Raw genomic sequence first — 19,632 nt, 5'->3', positions numbered from 1 at the left:
ACTTTTTAGTTTATGAAAGTACACTTTAAAGTACTCTCAGTTTATTAGTTTTTATACTGAAAGTATACTTGTATATACTTGTAGCCCACTTTATGAAAGTACACTTCAGTGTACTCGCATGCTTCCACGGTGAACGGAGAATCCAAAAACATAGAAAATTCCTGATGAATTGAAGATAATTCATATCAAAACATTTGTTTACAAACTCTCACACACTTTAATATGATACTCTATCAAAGGATTAAGTACAAGTATAAGCCAAGTATACTTAGACTTTAATGTATACTTGTCAGTATGAGCTAAGTATACTTTTTCTGTATCCCTGTCTGCTAAGTATACTTAAGTAATCTCTAATAAGTACATAAAAAGTAAACTGACAGTATGCTCTCTTATTTTTTGTTTAAAATAAGTCTACTTATAGTTCACTTGAATAAACTTGTGAGTAATGACAGTTAGTTTCCATCCGTCAGGATCCAGCCGCTGTCAGACGCTCTGGGAGATCTCTACAAGGAGTTCAACGGCCTGAAAGAGCGCCTCTCCGAGCTGACGGCCAAGTTCGAAGGAGTCGAGGGCTTCGTGGACGACGTGCGGTCAGAAAGGAAGTCTGCATCGCCCAGAGGTCAACCCCGACCCCCGGGGTCACTGCTAGGAGACGCGGAGGCTGGAGGTCGACCTCCAGGAAGGAGAACCAGGGTCGTAGTCCGGAGGATCAAGAAACCTGCAGGTTCACAGGACTGAAGATGATGGAGACGCAGCATCGTGACCCTGTTTGGTGTGGAGTAATGTCACGTTGTATTGCTCTTATTATAATCTCCACATGAGCTCAGTTCATAAATTAGTCTTCCTGCTAAAGACTGGCTTTTGTTCATCACCACCTCCTTGATTTTGCTTCATTATCATGAAAGTAGAACCTGTATGGACCGAGAGGTCATTTCTCTTCTCTTATTTATGGAAGCCCATTTCCACCAATGTGATGAAAAGAAAAAGATCCTGTAAGTCATTAATAATTTAAATAATGACTTAGCATCTCAAAATAATGAGAAACTCTTAGAATTAAAAATTATTTTGAGATACTAATTCATTATTTTGACAGTTTCATATTATTTTGAGATACTAACTCATTATTTTACAAAGTTTTGTATTATTTTGAGATACTAACTCATTATTTTGACAAAGTTTATCATTATTTTGAGATACTAAGTCTGTGCTGAACTCTAGTATGTTTTTGGGTTGGAAGATATTTGACTTCACTGTTTGATTTATTTATTCACTCATCTTTTCTCACTGGACTTCTTCTGAGAACCTCCCAGCATTTAAATGTTATACATGTTTTTTCATCCTGTAATAACTGTCTAATGTAAAGTATTCACATTCAGTAATATCCTACTTTACCACTAGGTGGCTCTACAGTGTGTTCTCTGATTTAGTCCATAGACTTTGTGCAAACTCTGGGCGCTGCAGTTAGACTTAATCTAGTAGGATCTCTGACATATTCAACCTGCTGCTATCTGATTAAATGCAATAAATTCATCTGGAAAACAACTTTGTCAAAACTGGTTTTCATGTCAACAAATCAGGCTTCATGTATTCACTCAATAACCCTCTCATTATCATGATTTATATTATCATTATATATATTGTTTTATCTTGGTAGCAGCCTATTAATAATAAGCCAAGTATACTTATAAGTAAATATAAACTTGTAATGTAGTTGATGACGGTATGTTAGATGGGAAAACTGAATGTCAACAGGATGTATATGCATGATGAGAAGCAATATATGAACACAGATGTGTAAACAGCAATGTTGTATGTAATGTTTAATTTTTCCTTTTTTTATGCATGTATTTATTTTTATTAATTTTAAATGGATTAATTTATTTTTTATTTATTCATTTATTTTTGCATTTACATTTTATTCATTTTGTATTTATTTTTAAATTTACATATTTATTTATATATTTCGGCACGATTTCGAGGAAAAAATAAAACTATAAGTTTCTTGTTTGATGAATTGAAACAATTGAAACTGAAAACTTCCGAGGAGCACCTGAACGCACCATGGGTTTCTTGTTTGGAAAGAAGAGAAACGAAACTGAAAGAACTTCTTCAGGTTTAGGGACCGTCGAGAAATTAGTTACTAAATTAACAGCGAGAAAACTTTAACTAAGTTTATTAACTGACTATTTGTTAACCAGAACTATGTTAAAACATATTCATAAATTGAGTCTTGTTTTACTAATCAACCTGGTTAATTTAGATGAAAAATAAACCTTCATCTTTAGAGTAGCTAGTTGATGAATTTGTCAACACTCCCTTGAAGTTGCATCCGGGACATTACATCAGATATAATAAACATTTCCTCATCAGTTCAGCAGTTGTTTTCTCTCAGAGCTGCAGACCAGCTGAGCTAACTTTATACTGAAAAGGTGAGCAAACATAGTCTAACTTTAATACTATTCGACTTAAACACTCTGCTTCACTTGTATAATGTCACTACATTTAGTAGAGATTAGCTGAGCAACATCCTTAACTCATGAAGTGATGCATTGTAAACAGAACTTGGATTTTTATTATTATTTAATATGATTAAATAACCTTTTTATGTATTTTAATGAAACGTTAAACAACCTGAAATTAGTTCAGATAAAAATAAATTTGTCAGTGGTATATTGATAATAATAATAGGCTAATTAGTAGTTGCAGCCCTCAGTGGTGTTTTATTACAGACCAGGTGGCATTAGTTAGTTATAATAAACATTTCCTCATCAGTTCACTAGTTGTTTTTATCTCAGAGCTGCAGACCAGCTGAGATCACTTTATACTGAAAAGGTGAGTAAACATAGTCTAGATTAAATTATATTCGATTTAAACACACTGCTTCACTTGTATAATAATAATAATTTAGTATAGATTAGATGAGCAACATCCTTAACTGATGAAGTGATGCATTATAAACACAACTTGGATTTTATTATTTTTTCATATGATTAAATAACCTTTTTATGTATATTAATGAAACGTCAAATAAATTAGCTCAGATGAAAATAGTCAGTGGTATATTGATAATAATATGCTAATTGGTAGTTGCAGCCCTTGTGGTGTTGTATTACCGACCAGGTGGCATAATTAAAACAGGAATGTTGTATGTAATGTTTAATTTTCCCTTTTTTTATGTATGTATTTATTTTTATTAATTTTAAATGTATTCATTTATTTTTGTATTTATTCATTTATTTTCGCATTTACAGTTTATTTATCTATTTTGTATTTATTTTTTAATTTACATATTTATTTATGTATTTATGCATTTATTTATATATTTCAGCACAATTTTCCCTTTGCATTTCACCCCTTATTTATTTCCCCAAACTTATTTATTTCTGTATTCTTTTCTTTTTACATTTCTTTATGTATTTCTGTCTCATTATGCAAATGAGGGGTCTGTCAATAAATGCATAAATACATAAATAAATACATGCATTTAAAAATATATATATAAAAAATAAAGAAAAAGTGCAAAATACACAAATAAATAAATGTAAAATAAATAATAAAAATAAATACATGAGAATGATGAGATGATAATAATATGTTAATTGGTAGTTGCAGCCCTTGTGGTGTTGTATTACAGACCAGGCGGCATAATTAGTTTATTATAGTTACATGACAAAGATGAAGAGCTGAGGCAGCATTTCTCTTCCTGTCACTCCCTCACTGACTGTAATCTAAATCACTTCACCTGAATAGAAAGTCAACCAGAGAAATCTGAGCATGTAACTGCCTGTGATTTTTATATTCAGACACAGATAACTATGGAGGATGTAACATGCCAAAATCAAAAAATGAATGAATAAATAAATAACTTGATAAATAAATATGTCATTAAATGTAGCAAAAATGATATTAAAAATAAATGTAGCCATTGATTAATTGATAAAATATGACATAAATTGATATTTCTGTTTTAATTTGCTTCTTTATTTATTTATCTTTGTCTTAATTCCTTTATTTATTTACTCTTAACTTTCCCTTTTATTTATTTATGTATTTATTTGTATTACTTTTTTAATTAATTGATTTATTTTTTTATTTTTTTTTATTTATGCATTTACTTATTTATGCACAATTTCCCATTTGTATTTCACCCCTTAATTATTTCCCCAAACTTATTTTCTTTATCCATTTCTTTTTGCATTTCTGCCTCATTATGCAAACGAGGGGGCTGTCAATAAATACATAAATACATGCATTTAAAAATAAATATAAAAATAAAGAATAAGTGCAAAATAAACAAATACATAAATGTAAAATAAATAATACAAATAAATATATAAGAAATATATACAGAGGTGTAACAGTTTGTAAAACATACATATATATAAATATAGAAAAGAAACATAATGCATAAATACATACATTTAAACATAAATATGAAAAATAAATAAATAATTGCAAAAATAAATAACAAATAAATGCAAAAATAAATAAATACATTTAAAAAGTAATACAAATAAATACATAAACAGATAAAAGGGACAATTAAACAGAAGAGTAAATAAATAAGGGAATTCATTCTAAGATAATTTAATTTATAAATATATTTAATAATTTAATCAAATTTAAACAGAATCAATTAATTAATAGCTCCATTTATTTGTAATATTATTTTTGCAAAATTTAATGACATACAGTACAATGACATAATAATTTAATGATTTATTTTTTATTTCGTCAGGTTTCGTCCTCCATAGATAACAAGGGAACAGGGACTCCCCTGAGAAAAGAGTCCCTTCAGATGGAGGAGAGAGCAGGAAACCAGCCCAGCGCCGCAGGATCCAAGAAAACGGAGGATGTTGTGACCAAAAGACAGCGGAAAAGAAACAAGGTAGAAATGCAACCATGAGAACACATTTCAGAGAGTATTTGATATTTGAACGTAAAGATTACGTTAATGTGTATTCCAGGAGCGAGGACCAGGCAACCCCAGCAGGAATGCCCAAGACAAAGAGAGGAAGAAAAAGAGGAATCAAAGAAGAAGAAAGAGCCCTTCGAGCGTAAAGGGAGATGCAGATGTGAAGAGTGAAGACCCAGAAAAAGATGAGATGGACGTTGTGGAGACCACAAGCAGCCAAACTCAGGAGAGTGTGACAGTAGAAGCACAACATGTGGATTCCCAAACAGAAGACAGCGTGCAAACTGTGGAAGAACAACGCCACGAAGATGCTAAGATGGTTCAAGCTCAGACTCAAACTAGGAAACATGAAGGCACAAACAAATTCACACAAACTCCAGTTGTGTCTCAGAGCAACCAGGAAACACAGACGGACTTCTCTGTGCCAGAACAAGACGACGCCAACGATGAAAAGACGAAGAAGGATGCTGAGACGCAGCTGAAGCAAGACAAACACACACCTGAAGCCAAAGTGCAAGACGCTGCTCAGACTCCGTTAAAGCAAAACGAAAGTCCAGACAACGACAGAGCGTCTTCAGATTCAGCCAAGGAGCAAAACCCCGAGAAAGAGTCTAAAGAGGAGAGTCCCTCTGCAGGAGATCCCGCAGACTCTCAAGCCGAAAAAGCTGACAAACCGAAGTCTTACGCCAGCGCTTTGTCTGGAGACGGCGGGAGTCACAAACAGGCCAACGTCGAAGCCTCCAAAGCAGCAGATGAAACCACAAAAACATCCGGAAAAAAAAGCACACGGTGAGACTGATTTAACAGCTACATCAAACACTGCGGTTGAACCTCTGATTCTGATTGTGTATTCTTCTTCTTCTTCTTCTTCTTCTTCTTCTTCTTCTCTCCGCAGTGATCGAAGCCCGGTGAGACCTCCACCCTCTGCTCCCGTCTTCACCGTCCACATCTACGCTGTGCTGGACAAAAAGTTTAGATTCAACCAAGATCACGACACGCTGTTGATGTGTTGGGACAGACAGTATTTACCCTTTAAGATGACGCATTTTGTGTGAGTATTGATGGTATAAACTGTAATTTTGTCTCCAGCACTTTAGATTTGAAATGAAATGACGACTGTGACTCTCAACTTTAATTCACATCAAATGAACAGTGAAGGACCTGCAGACATTTTTATACACCGTCTCTCAGTTTTAGGTGACTTAAAAGCAGTGGTGGAATGTAACTAAGTACATTTACTTTTTACAAGTACTTTACTTAAAGGGACTGTTTGTAACTCACTCCACACTGCAGAAGAGTTAGTTTAGCTCTGAGAATATCTAGTGAATGTACAGTGGACGTTTGTGCAGAAATAACTGCTGCAGCTCCTCCAGAACAACAGAGGTTTCCCGTGTCTTGTGAAGTGACGGGGCTCTGCAGAGAGACACGTTGTAGTCTCGTTACCGACCGGGTGCCGGTGTCTCCCTGCTCTCTCCGGCTGCGGGCGGAGAGAGCAGGGAGACACGCTGCAGAGCCCCGCTGCCTCAGCCTGCGCTCAGGCAGGAAAAGCCAACACTAGGATCAGATCTAAATCATGTTCATGGAGAGACCTCCGTCTGGTCAGCTAACATTACTGCCAAGCAGCTGAAATATAGAGTGATATTGTGGTTTTAGCTGACGTGTGTCGCCTCACTGTGTTGAGCGATGCTCGTTCAGGTATATTTAGAGCGAGCTAGCGCGAGCCCGACACTGACTTTCGTTGATTTCACGGCCACAGGTGTCGCTGTTAACAAGCATTTCTGAAAGTTACAAATAGTCCCTTTAAATACAATTTTGAGGTACTTAAAGGAACTGAAGTAGTTCACTTTTTCATGCAATCAGAACAGTCGGATCTGCATCTGCATTTATCACACTCTGTAAAGGTCCTGACACACCAAGCTGACGGTCAGCCGTCGGCCACTTTGGGGCCGTCGGTGAGCGTCTGTCGGCCTAGTTTTTTAGTGTTCCGCACTCAGCATGTTGAATCGGCGACGGTGAGAGAAATCACTCTGATTGGCTTCAGCGAAAGCTGGGCATACAATGTACGATTTTGATAGCTACGCTCTGATTACTGTGAAAAAAAAGCAGTAAAATGGCCCAGACTTTGGGGAATCGGCTCGTTGACCTTCATCGCCGCCAGTTCTTTGATGTCGGCTCGGTTTGTCTGGACCTCAACATCCAACATCATAGCACTTGTTTTTCTGCAATCTGAGCGACCGTCTGTCACGAATCTTTGAGAATCAATACAGTATCATAAAACATAATATTTTCTTACAACCTTAGTGATTATAACAAATGTTGAATATTTTATGTTTAGGGGACTAAAACAGGGAGGATATCTGGTAGAAGCAAGTCTCTCCGTTGAAGAAAGAAACTTGATGAGAGGCGAATGGTGGAATTATTGCTATGGAGTAAAGCAACGTCACAAAGACATTTCAGGAATTATCACACGACGTGTTCAAATTCCATTCGACCCAAACATTAAAGGTAAGTCAATCATACCATGTAGCTTCAGCATGTCAACACACCGCTGTAGGTCTGTGTCTCTAACTTAAACCTGCCTGTGTGTCATGTAGAGTTGCACCTTTACGAAGGCTTCATTGCTCGTCAGGAAGTGCAGAGTTTATGGCAAATTTTCAGCTGGCAGAGATCAAAAGGTGTTGAGGTCTCAGACGCCTGGCAGGCCTCGGCGAGGACTCTGCTGGACATGATCTTCCAGAAGTGGTCCCCGTCAGACAAACAGAGCACCGAGAGCTTGTGTGAAAGCTTGAAGCATTTTATGAAGAGTCTCGGTTCTGCACCTGCAAGGATGACATTCCCAGACAATTCACAGCCTCCCACGGTCATGGTGGGTGTCACAAGAAGAACAGTAGGATTCAAAGCATTCACTTTATAATCCCTTCACCGGTAACCAAATGTTTTTCTTCACAGACATCAGAGCTGATTTCTGAGACTCTGGTTCAGATCTTAAAAGGGGAGCCGAAGGAGAAACTCCCAGGCAGCTGGAGGAGCACCAGTCCTCTGGTCCAGGGCCTGTCTGTGTTCACGGTCACCAGAAAGTGTGACATCAACCTTGGAGTGAAAGGCTATGCGGAGCTGTGTCTCCTGGTCTCCTCGGAGAGCGCTATGGACCAGAAGAACCTGGACTTGCTGCTCAGTTATTTCCAGAATCCACCATAGTAAGTCTAGCAAAAACTATAACCTTCTTCCAAAAGGATTCTTTACACCTCGTTTCCACACAGTTTAGTTTTATGTCTATAAATCCGTATAGTATACGGATTACGCCCCCTAGTGTTCAACACAAGGAAATGCATCTCTTCACATGGATATAAAACTGTCTTTATCCGTCCAGTCCAGACGAGTCACATTAATTTATATTTTTTGTGACAACTTTGACGGCATATTTAGCTAACATGAACTGTATATAAGACGTGAACGAGTTCGCCATCTTGGTTTTTGTCCGTCGCCATCTTGGTTATTTAAATACATAAATAAATACATTGATTTAAAAATAAATGCAAAATATATATAAAGGCAAAAATAAATAGATAAATAAATAAATAAAAAATGCAAAAATAATTAAATATATTTAAAAATAAAAATAAATAAATACATAAATGAATAAAAGGGAAAATTAAATAGTAGAGTAAATAAATAAGGGAATTAATACAGAGATAAATAAATGAAGAAGCAAATTAAAATAGAAATATCAATTTATGTCACATTTTATCAATTAATTAATGGCTACATTTATTTTTAATATTAATTTTGCTACATTTAATGACATTTATTTATTTATTGAGTCATTTATTTATTTGATTTTATGCATGCAATCAATATGTTACACAGCTAGCATGTTACCAATGTTGGCTAAATAAGCTGTCAAACCTTTCACTTAAAAATAAAATAATGTGACTCGTCTAACGTTAGACTGCATGGTAAAAAACAGACAAAATTAAATTCTCTCCCATATCTGCAGTGGCGTTTCTATCCGTCCGTAAAGAGATGCATTTCCTTCCGTCAGATTTACTGACACAAAAAGAAACTGTGTGTAAACGAGGTGTTCCGTTTAACCTTAGGTGATGATGTATGACCTTGTGTAACACATTCTCACTCTACTCTGTATCTTCCCTTCAGCGTTGTGTTGGGTCTGATGAACATCTGTGCGCAACAGTCGGTGTCGGAGCTCGTCCTGCTCGTTCCTCTGCTCTTCAGGCTCAGACAGCCGGGAGCCGACTCAACCAAAGTGGGTCCAGCTGTGGAGGAGGAGAACTGGTCGGGGCTAGAAAGGGTCTATTTCTGCAGGTTCAGGGAGAATATACGGTCCCACCCTGAGAAAAGAGTGTGAGTTTACTTACATCAAGATTATCATTTTTTTGTATGTCTAAAAATGTTATGTTTAAATATGCAAATGAGGCATTATCTAATGCTAACTTCAGGTGAATTTAGGAGAAATCTACAGAAAATATCATACAATAATAATGTTTTCTTTCAACTAGTCTGAAAGAAAACATGTTGAAGCAAAATAGCCCAAAATCTTAAAATTGACCAGAGCATGAAAAGCGCTGTTGTTGTCTGAGGTGTCTGGCGTTGACTGTTTCACAGGAGGATGCTGAGTTTGATCCAGTCACGCGTATCTCTGGCTAAAGAGATGCCTCTGCTCCTGACGAGCTGGTTATCTCTGGTCGCATTCGAGGATCTTCCTGATTTTTCAGACCTGACGGGAATATCTGCAGAACACCTGATCCAGAGTCTGTTGTACAGGCTGCGGAGATGTGGAGATAACAACAGAGCCGAGGACAATGTGAAGGTGGAAAAATCTACTCATGACAATATTTAAAAATCACTTAAGTTTTACCTTTATAATGATCTTTTTTATGATACTGTTTCTACATGCAGCACACCCAGAAAGCCTTGACTCACATACTGCTGAAGGTGGACAAAGAGAAGGACAGGTAAGGACGTCTGATCTATTCCCCATGATGCTCTGCGGTGTTGTTCTCACTGTGATGTTTGCTTTTCGTCTGTAGAATGATTGAATGTGGAAACATGAAGCCAGCCTTCATGAGCAGCATCAGTGTGTTGAAGAACACTTGTGGAGTCGTGCGACTCGTCACGTGGTACCCGGCGGCCGTCCTGTCCTACCAGCTGGTGATGAAGCTGGCAGAGATGTTGGATGCTAAACTGAGGAAAGAGGTAATCATCTCTTCATTGTGTGCTTTGACTGCCTCATTATGAGAACAGTAACTTTAATTCACTGTGTTCCTTTGTGCCTTTTTAGTCCTCGGACGACGACTTTGAGACCTTAAAGCAGAAACTCGTGGATAATCTGCAGGACGTTCAGCAGCGAGTCAGTGAGTGGAGAGATGAGCTGCTGCAGAAACCCCTCATGACGTCATCAAAATCACTCACCTATCCAAAGGAAATCGAGGTAAACAGTCCAACAGAATATTTATTGGCTTCATTCCTTCTCGTTTACCGCTCAGCTCAAACAGGAAGTTGTCGTCTATATTTAAAGGGGAACCACCATCTAAATTCTAATATGTTATTTCCATGGTCGAGGAAAGATCAATCAGTATCTGTGAACATCTCTCAAAGCCAGAAACCAGAGAAGTACGTCTCAAACTTGTGATATGAGTGAAAGAGTTAGGGCTGTCAAAGTTAAAACGTTAACGCAAATTTGTTTTAACGCAAAATTTGTTTTAAATTTGCATAAAGCAGCATATTTGACCACTCCCATTTTGATAAGAGTATTAACATTTAGGAACATTTAGAACAGATAAAAAATGTGTGATTAATGTGCGATTAATCGAGATTAACTACGGACAGTCATGTGATTAATTGCAATTAAATATTTTAATCGATTGACAGCCCTAATTAAAAATAAAAAATATACCAATTTAATTGAATCTAATCAACAAACAGAAACATAGAGTAGAAGAAAATTACAATGAATATGAGACAAAAATACTATAAAATCAAAAAAATATGTAAAATATATCTGAATTAAAACTATGTGTATCATCAAGAATCTGGCGATATGTATCATGATTACGATTCAGTATATTGCAGTACTGTAATACTGTATTTTTTTGCATATTTAGTGTAATTGTCTTCTATTTTATATTTATGTTTCTTGATTTCTGTAGTTATTTTTATTTTTAATTTAATTGTCTCTATGTTTACCTTACTATGTTGATGTTATGCATTAGTACTCTAAAGTAAATTCCCTGTATATGAAACCTACTTGACCATAAACCAGATTCTGATAACTGTGTTGAATCGTCAGATGTGGGATTCGCTGCTGAAGGTGGAAAGTTCTCTTGAAGAGGTTTCATCCCGTTGGAGGCTGAGCCTGACGAAAGACCTGACGAAGAGGATTTCCAAGGTCAGTGATCGTTTACTTTATTTGTATTGTCTTAGTGACATCTGAGGTTCAAACCCTGAACTCTGAACTGTTTTCTTTCCAGACAAGCGAGGAGGATAAAGTTCTGGTCTGCTGCCTTGACTCGTCCTCGGCAGCGATAAGGAAAAGCGGCGATGTTGTACAGACCTGTTTTGATGAGCAGTGTCAGTCTGCTATCCAGATGATCTGCCAGGTACAGTTACATATTAATGCATGCTCGCCCAGATGATCCATAACCAACTGATGTCTTTTAATGAGATCCATCATCCGAGCTCATAAGTTGTTAACCTTTTCCACTCCACCCCTTTTTACCATTTACCATAGACCCGTTTTTGTCTTTTTTAGGGGGGACAGGGGGTCTTTAACCTGCCAAAATATAAAATTAATTAATAAATGACTTGATAAATAAATAAATATCTCATTAAATGTAGCAAAAATAATATTAAATATAAATTTAGCCATTAATTAATTGATCAAATTTTACATAAATTGATATTTCTGTTTTAATTTGCTTCTTTATTTATTTATCTTTGTATTAATTCCCTTATTTATTTACTCTTCTGTTTCATTTTCCCTTTTATTTATTTATTTATATATTTATTTTTATTATTTTTTGTAATTCATTAGTTTTTGAATTGTATTTATTTATTCATTTTTACACTTATTTTTAATTATTTCATATTTATTTTTAAATATACATATTAATTAATTAATTAATTAATTAATTAATTAATTAAATTATTTTTGCATGATTTTCCCTTTGCATTTCACCCCTTATTTATTCCCACAAACTTATTTATTTCTGTATTCTTTTCTTTATACGTTTCTGCCTCATTATGCAAATGAGGGGGCTGTCAATAAATGCGAGAATATATAAATAAATAAATACATACATATACAAATAAATATAAAAAAAGATAAGTGCAAAAATAAATGAATTAAAAATAAATGCAAAAATAAATAAATAAATTTAAAAATTAATAAAAAATAATCTAAATAAATAAATAAAAGGAAAAATTAAACAGAAGAGTAAATAAATAAGGGAATTAATACAAAGAAATAAATAAAGAAGCAAATTAAAACAGAAATATCAATTTATGTCACCTTTTATCAATTTAATACATTGATTGATTATCAGTTATGCATTATGAATATATATCCCATAAGGTCAACGGGTTACGTCACATAGAAGTGGTACATCTGAAAGCTGGGAACAAGTCATGAATCAGAAATAAGAAAATAAAACTAAGGCTACAGCCTCTGAAAGACAGTAAAGTCGACCGGCGCGCTCAAGGAGTGGAAGAGGTTTAGTCTCAAACCATTTATTAACATTTTCCTCAAACCAAGCAGGTCAATTAAGAACAAAATAATAATAAAAGTTAAATAAATGATCATGTTTTTTAGAGAGGGCAGGAGGGAGACCTGATGCGGAGTCTCAGCTCTAAGGTGAAGGACCCCCCCGAGGTTGTCGTGTCTGCTGTTGTGGTTCAATCCGCAGCACGATTCAGAGACAACTCTGTAGTCCAGCTGCTCGATCCACAGTCCGCCGTGAACCACCTGCTGTCTGACAGTACTGCATTTCATTATTTATTTCATCCATTTCTTCTCCTTCATCCTTCAGCTTATCTACTCAGTAAGTTTTATATATATATAATGTATAATGTCATTGTTTTGGTCCAGGTGACTGGAAGTCGATCCGGGTGGACGACACTGCAGGGGAGGTCGTCCACAGCTGTCTGACCGCTCTGCACTCGCTGGTGGAGTCGCTGCTTCAGGGCCACGTGCCCCTGGGACACCTACAGACCTGCCTGAAATATAAAGACAAGTTTAAGAGGCTTCATCAGCAGTGTATGAACCTTAAAAAGCATTAACATCATGTCCCCTTATTGGAATAAAACAGTGTTAATTATTAACAGCTGCATCACGTCTTCCACAGATAAGAAAAACAGCAGTTCTGAGACGGTTCCCGTCGATGCAGATGTTGTTTTGGCTCAGAGAGAGAAGGATTTCAACTCTTTCATGCAGCGAAAACAGCAGATGGACACACTGATAAAAATGATGGCAAAGGTTACAGAAAGCATCACGGGTAAGGATAACTAGGAAAATAATTTCCTCATTACCAACGTGAGTTATGTTAAAGGGACTGTGTGTAGGATTTGGCGACATCTAGTGGTGAGGTTGCAGATGCAACCAACTAAGTACCCCTCCGCTCACTCCTCTCTTTCCAAGACCGCTGGCCGCAGAGTGCTAAACCGTGGTAACGCCGTTCACCTCGTTCAGAGGTCATCCATACCATAATAACACTACTTTAGGAGCAACGGACGTCAGACGGCAATAAAAACAGTCTATAGATCCCCTAAATGTTACACACTGGCCCTTTAAATTCAGGAACTTTTGCAAAGAGTTTGGTTATGTATTGTGGTTTTATTTTCTTATTTAACCAGTTCCTGAGATGTTGCCTCTGGAGAAGCAGCACAGTGCAGATATCCAGACTGTGAGCCTGAACCAACTGGTGCTCGTCCAGTCGTTCAATGCCGAGGGGAAGCTGGGGGAGACGGGTCCCTCCCAGGTCCTCTGGTACAACACCAGTATGAATGTCCTGAAAATGGCCAAAGAGATGCACAAACTGCATCACAGCAACCTGATTCTGTCCTACTGGGTCAAGGGGGCTGCATATTTGGCGTCAACGAGGCAATCCGGCTCAGCACCCGTTCCAGTCACCCTGACGCAGATCTGTGAAAACATCTGGAAGCCGCTGCTGACGGAGTTCCTTCGGCTTGGTGACAGCTTTGCAAATGCAAACATCACTTTCAAGGAGCTGGATCAGGTCCTGGTGGAGTCTGGCGACCAGGGAGACTGGAAACTGATGAGGAAGGAGCTGAGTCTGATGTCTGAGACGGTTGGTGAGTCAAAGGAGAATTGGGTGGGGCGGAGACTGGGTCAGATCCAGGAGTACCGGCAGCTCCACCAGGCGGCGGCTGCAGCCAGCGCGATGCTGAAGATCGCTGACAAAATGAAGCTTTCTGGGAACTTCACGGAAATCGACACTCTCAGCCAACTGGTAAGTCATGACAGATTTATTATTATTTTTTGCCTATAATGGCTCTTTTGATAGTAAAGGTTGTAGACTCTGGTCTAGCAGAAGCTTTTTCTCTTGATTAATAATAATCTTTTATTTATGTGCTCGGCTGTGTAACAGGAAGAAGACTCGTTTAAGCAGAGGGCCCTGGGCTCCCTCAGTGATGACCTGCTTCTTGCCAAACGCCAACTCTCCACAGTCACCAAGCAGCACACTGCCTGTCTGGAAGAGTTCCTAGCGAGCCAGACTCTGGTCAGCTGGGTCAAAGAGAACCTTAAAAGTGAGGAAAAAGATAAATTGTCTTTAGTTTTTGCAGACGACGCCTGCCTGCTCACCGCTCTGTCCCCTCTACAGATATGAGCGACGTGAAGGTGTATGTTGACCTGGCCTCCATATCTGCTGGAGAGAACGACACGGAGATCGACCAGGTGGCCTGTTTCCACGATGCAGCGATGGGCTACGCTCCGCTGCTCTACTCCCTCTCCCCTCAGGCTGGCTTTAAGGACTTCATGAGGTGTGCTCAGCAGGTCTGGGACACCCAAAACAGAGATGAGAAGCTACCAGACAAACTGGTAATGACCTCTCCCTTATTTATAGGCAGAACATAAAGCCCTGTTACTGTGACCGAGTGATAATGATGGTCCTTTACAGAGAGAGTCGACTCGCTTGCTGAGCTGGCTGAAAGATCTGAAGGAGACCCACGGCTCCGTGGAGCAGTCCTCTCTCTCCCTGGCTTCTTCTATTAATGCTCATGGAGTTTATCACATCGGATGGTCCGATCACAACACAGAGAAGGTAAGTGGACCAACATTAAAAGATATGTTGCTGACTGAATCCATCTTAATGATTTAAGCTATATTTATGATTTGCTTGCAGAGGTGTGTGCAGAACATGGTGCACGTCACGGTGAAAAGGGGCTCCGAGGAGAAGAGCTACAAGCTGGAGGAGCTGCTGGAGCTGCAGAACAAACTCATGCTCATGTCGTCCAAAGGGGAGCACGGCAGAGAGCAGGTCAACAGGTTCACAGAGGTCAGCGGCTTTTATAGGAGACAGTTTAGTGAAGCTTTCTGCACAATGTACAGTGGTGAGAGGTTATTTAGATGATGTTTGAACTAAGGCTGTCAGAGTTAACTCCATAATAACGCGTTTCTTTAACGTATTAACACAACTTGCAATTATTAGGTTGTAGCAGGATTAGTTTTAAAGCTAGAGTGAAGATACTGGTATCATATGAAACTAGTAAACCTCAAGAATCCATTGATACCAACCATGTCACACAAGGAGGCTAAGTAACGCTCCAAACTTGTGCTAAATTTTGGCGAGGAAAAACTGTCATGTCCATTTTCAAAGGGGTCCCTTGACCTCTGACCTCCAGATGTGTGAATGTAAATGGGTTCTATGGGTACCCACGAGTCTCCCCTTTACAGACATTCCCACTTTAAGATAAATCACTGACTCTAAATTGGCCGTAAGTGTGAATGTGAGCGTGAATGGTTGTCTGTCTCTATGTAAAACGTAGAAGAAGGTCCGCACGCTGTAGCTCCCTTAAAGTGCAATTGTTGTTGTTAGGGTTAGTGAAGCCAGATAAGGAGAAGATACCCTAGGTATGTTGATCTCACTTTGTATTACAGGCCTCTGGAGATTTTAGTGCACCCTTTATGTCTTTATCCTCTATATAATCATTTGAAATGTAGCTTTAACCAATGAAAGCTAAAGATTTGTGTGGTCTGTCTGTTGAGATGAACTGAATGAATGCCTTCTCTCTCTTGTCCACGTGCGCTGCAGGTTTTTGAAGGAGTTCAGCGACTGGGCGCCATCCTTCTCCAGATGCAAACATCCGGCAACATGCTCTTCAGGGACTGGCATGCCGAGGTCCAGTGCTGCCCTCAACAGCAGCCGTGCATCAAATCCACCTTCCTATCCCTGCAGGGTAAAGAGATGGCGTACGACGGCGAGGTGACAGAGAAGCTGCAACAGCTGGCTCACTCCATGGAGCGCTGCCAGAAGGAGTGGCGCTCCTTCATCAGTGAGATGCGCTCCAACTTCAACTTGCTGAACCACTACACCTCAGAGCAGATGGTGTACCTGTGCCACTGGATACACCGAGTGTGTCAACAGCAGGCGCCGGCTCCTCCACAGTTATGGCTTTTACTTTTTCCCGTAAAGCCTCAGTGCACGCTGACTGATGTCAGAGTCGCTTACGCTAATGCAGCAAGTATGATTTTAAAGCGTGATGAAGTGGAAGATGTTGAGTTTGATGATGAAGAAGAAGTGGTGTTGGTTCCTTCCATGGACGTAACGCCAGGACACACTGAAGAGGACGTGGAAGAGGCTCGTGATTTGATGCAGTTTTCTTCAGAGGATGAAGATGATGATGTCATGAAATGTGACAATGAGGACAGTCTTGAACAACTCTGGTGTAAATTCAAGGACGACATGCCGCGGTACCTCAACGAGTACTTGGACGTCTCGTCTCTGGCCCACTTCCTCTCGTGCCTCTCTGAAATGAACCAGCAGCACGTGATCAGGAACCTTCCTCCGGTTCTCCAAGAGGGGAAACCCAATCTGGTGCTTTGTCCCAGTGCAGAGGTTTTTACCACCATCCTGTCTTTTTACATGCAGAGTCCAGAGCAGCCTCTGCCGTCTACTGACGAGGTTCTAGTCTGCAGAGAGGAAACCACAGAAGAAGAGGTGGAGATCTTCCTCCGCCGAGCTCTCGGCCAAGGCTCCGGACGCAACTGGAACAAGATATACTCTCTCGTCAACCCAGGACTGCTGGGATATGACGTCAGCGTGGCCTTGGGGGAGCTCTTTGAGTGTCTCGAGAAGAGCGCCAACCCGCGTTATCGCTTGATAATAGTCAGTCCGGTTGTGCACCAGCACAGATATGTGCCCTCTTTCTTCAGCAATGACAAAGTGCAGGCTGGAATGAGTCTGACAGCTGCGACTGCCAGGAAATATCTCCATCGCCACTTCACTCAGAACACGCTCCCACAGAACCCGGTCGCACAGGTTTCTCCTGATCGGCTCTCAGTCTGGATGGTGTCATCTGTGCGCCCTGCAGTTGGTAAGGGTGACCCAAACTGGCATATTATGAAAATGTAGGGCTGTCCCGAATATCATTTTTTGGGCTTCGAAGCTTCAGTGAGAACTAGTCAATTAATTTAGTTAAAATTAGTGGCGTTAAAATGAATTTGCGTTATCATGGCGTTAACTTTGACAGCCCTACATTAAATCAAACATTGAAATTGATTCATGGAACAGTTTTTGACGGAGTAAATCTTTTCGTCTATCTTTAGGGAAATCCCTTTATGTGGATCGTTTGTTTGAGAAGTTCCAGCAGAAATCTCCCAGAGCCAAACACATCAGGATCAGACTGATTGAGCCGTGTGTTGACATCGACTCCTTGATCAAGAGTCTATCGGAGCAACTGGCACCACTGAGAGAGCAGGACCCTGTTCTCCTGCACATTGACACCGCTGGAGTAAGTATGCATGCATGTACTGTATCTCTGCAGATCACTTGCTGCTGTTGTTGGTTGTACTTGAGAGTTTTCTTCACTTTTGTTCCCCATTCAGGTTCGTTCAGGTCTGGAGGAGCTCCTGTTCCATCTGCTGGTTCTGGGCTGTTTGAGCGATAGCCATGGCATGCTGTGGAGAAGAAATGTTGCTCATTTGATCACTGTTGAGGTCCTGAGATCAAACAACCCTTCTCAAAACCAGCCAAAAGAGGTATTAGTGTCTTTTTGTTCTCATATTTCATTTGACTTACCCATCATATATTCTATCTAGATATAAGTGGATGAAGTCTGCCACAAGTGCAGTGTGCTTTAAACCCAATTCTCACCTGACAAAAAAAACACTAACATCTGGCTTTTGTCTTTAGCTGTCTTTGGCTTTAATCCTCTTATCAACATGGGAGTGGACAAATATACTTGCTTTATGCAAATGTATGTATATATGTATTATTGGAAATCAATTAACAACACAAAACAATGATAAATATTGTCCAGAAACCCTCACAGGTACTGCATTTAGCATAAAACAATATGCTTCAATCATAACATGGCAAACTGCAGCCCAACAGACAACAACAGCTGTCAGTGTGTCAGTGTGCTGACTTGACTATGACTTGCCCCAAACTGCATGTGATTATCATAAAGGGGGCATATCTGTAAAGGGGAGACTCGTGGGTACCCATAGAACCCATTTACATTCACTGATCTGGAGGTCAGAGGTCAAGGGACCCTTTTGAAAATGGCCATGCCAGTTTTTCCTCGTCAAGATTTAGCGTAAGTTATTTAACCTCCTTCACGAGAAGCTAGTATTTTTCAGACTTTCTTTTGGACATGTTTCAGACTTTTTTCGGATATTGTGTCATGTTCTGGCTGTGCCAGTCTTTCTTATTCGTTATGTTTTATGTGATTTTGGTTTGTGTTTGGTTTCTTTTATATCCTCATTTCAGTTTCCTGTTTTATTTTGTAATTCACTCCTCCTGTGTCTTGTCTGGTTTTACTTCCCTCCTTTGTTTGCTTTCCCGCCTTTTGTTGATTGTCTGCCCCGCCCTGATTTGTTTCACCTGTGTGTAATCATGTCTTGTATTTAAGCCTGTGTGTTCCCCTCTGCCCTTGTCGGTTCTTTTGTCTCTCCAGCCCCGTCTACCTTGTCCTCCGTGTTCCTTGTTTCCTCCTGCTCTGATCCTGGTGTTCCTCGTGTTTCCCTGGTTTGTGATTTTTGGTTTTGGTCCTCTGTTTGGTTTTTGTTGTTTATTTCTATTTGTTCTTTTGGTACTTGGTTCCCCTCCCTGCCTTTTGTTGTTTTGGATTTTTCAGCTCTATTAAAGCTCGCTTTTATTTCTAACTACCTGTCCTGCCTGTTACTCTGCGATTGGGTTCCCTTTGTAAACTCCTCATACGACATATTGTAAATGTGTTTTATTTTTATTTATTTTTTTTTTTACATTTTTTAGACTTTTTCTCTGACATTTTCAGACATTTTTCAAACTTTTTTCCGGAAATCTTTCAGACAGTTTTAAAAAAATGTTGGTCTTTTTTATTTTTTACATTTTTCAGACTTTTGGGATATTTTTTGGACATTTAAAAAAAAAAATTGGACACATTGGCGACAAGCTAGTATCTTCACTTTACTTTTAAAACTGAGCCCGCTACAACTTAAAAATTGCGTTAAAGAAATAGTGACGTTAAAACAAATTTGC

The 19,632-nt window shown here is 39.0% G+C and overlaps 1 protein-coding gene across 3 annotated transcripts in view; it reads left to right on the top strand.

The window, feature by feature from the left end:
* The first annotated feature begins 2,351 nt into the window (after positions 1–2,351).
* rnf213b (ring finger protein 213b) overlaps positions 2,352–19,632 on the top strand; it is a 43,061-nt gene continuing 25,780 nt past the window's right edge. For 2 of the 3 annotated variants that reach the window (XM_037754108.1, XM_037754106.1), the window contains exons 1-25: positions 2,352–2,429; positions 4,739–4,888; positions 4,968–5,704; positions 5,811–5,966; positions 7,251–7,420; positions 7,510–7,781; positions 7,865–8,112; positions 9,071–9,277; positions 9,539–9,743; positions 9,833–9,888; positions 9,964–10,129; positions 10,215–10,364; positions 11,223–11,321; positions 11,404–11,532; positions 12,744–12,909; positions 13,020–13,187; positions 13,276–13,425; positions 13,784–14,400; positions 14,539–14,698; positions 14,773–14,990; positions 15,070–15,213; positions 15,295–15,447; positions 16,204–17,485; positions 17,718–17,902; positions 17,997–18,149. In XM_037754108.1, the coding sequence (XP_037610036.1) occupies positions 4,799–4,888; positions 4,968–5,704; positions 5,811–5,966; positions 7,251–7,420; positions 7,510–7,781; positions 7,865–8,112; positions 9,071–9,277; positions 9,539–9,743; positions 9,833–9,888; positions 9,964–10,129; positions 10,215–10,364; positions 11,223–11,321; positions 11,404–11,532; positions 12,744–12,909; positions 13,020–13,187; positions 13,276–13,425; positions 13,784–14,400; positions 14,539–14,698; positions 14,773–14,990; positions 15,070–15,213; positions 15,295–15,447; positions 16,204–17,485; positions 17,718–17,902; positions 17,997–18,149 (6,081 nt within the window). In that variant the 5' untranslated portion in view covers positions 2,352–2,429; positions 4,739–4,798. Of the gene's footprint in view, positions 2,430–4,738; positions 4,889–4,967; positions 5,705–5,810; positions 5,967–7,250; positions 7,421–7,509; positions 7,782–7,864; positions 8,113–9,070; positions 9,278–9,538; positions 9,744–9,832; positions 9,889–9,963; positions 10,130–10,214; positions 10,365–11,222; positions 11,322–11,403; positions 11,533–12,743; positions 12,910–13,019; positions 13,188–13,275; positions 13,426–13,783; positions 14,401–14,538; positions 14,699–14,772; positions 14,991–15,069; positions 15,214–15,294; positions 15,448–16,203; positions 17,486–17,717; positions 17,903–17,996; positions 18,150–19,632 lie in introns of those variants that run through there. The other variant, XM_037754107.1, reaches the window with a different exon arrangement.

Source organism: Sebastes umbrosus, chromosome 20 (assembly GCF_015220745.1).
Source record: "Sebastes umbrosus isolate fSebUmb1 chromosome 20, fSebUmb1.pri, whole genome shotgun sequence".
Classification (NCBI taxonomy): Eukaryota; Metazoa; Chordata; class Actinopteri; order Perciformes; family Sebastidae; genus Sebastes; species Sebastes umbrosus.
Note: the sequence above shows the minus strand (reverse complement) of the source record. Positions and strands in the feature narration are given on the sequence as shown.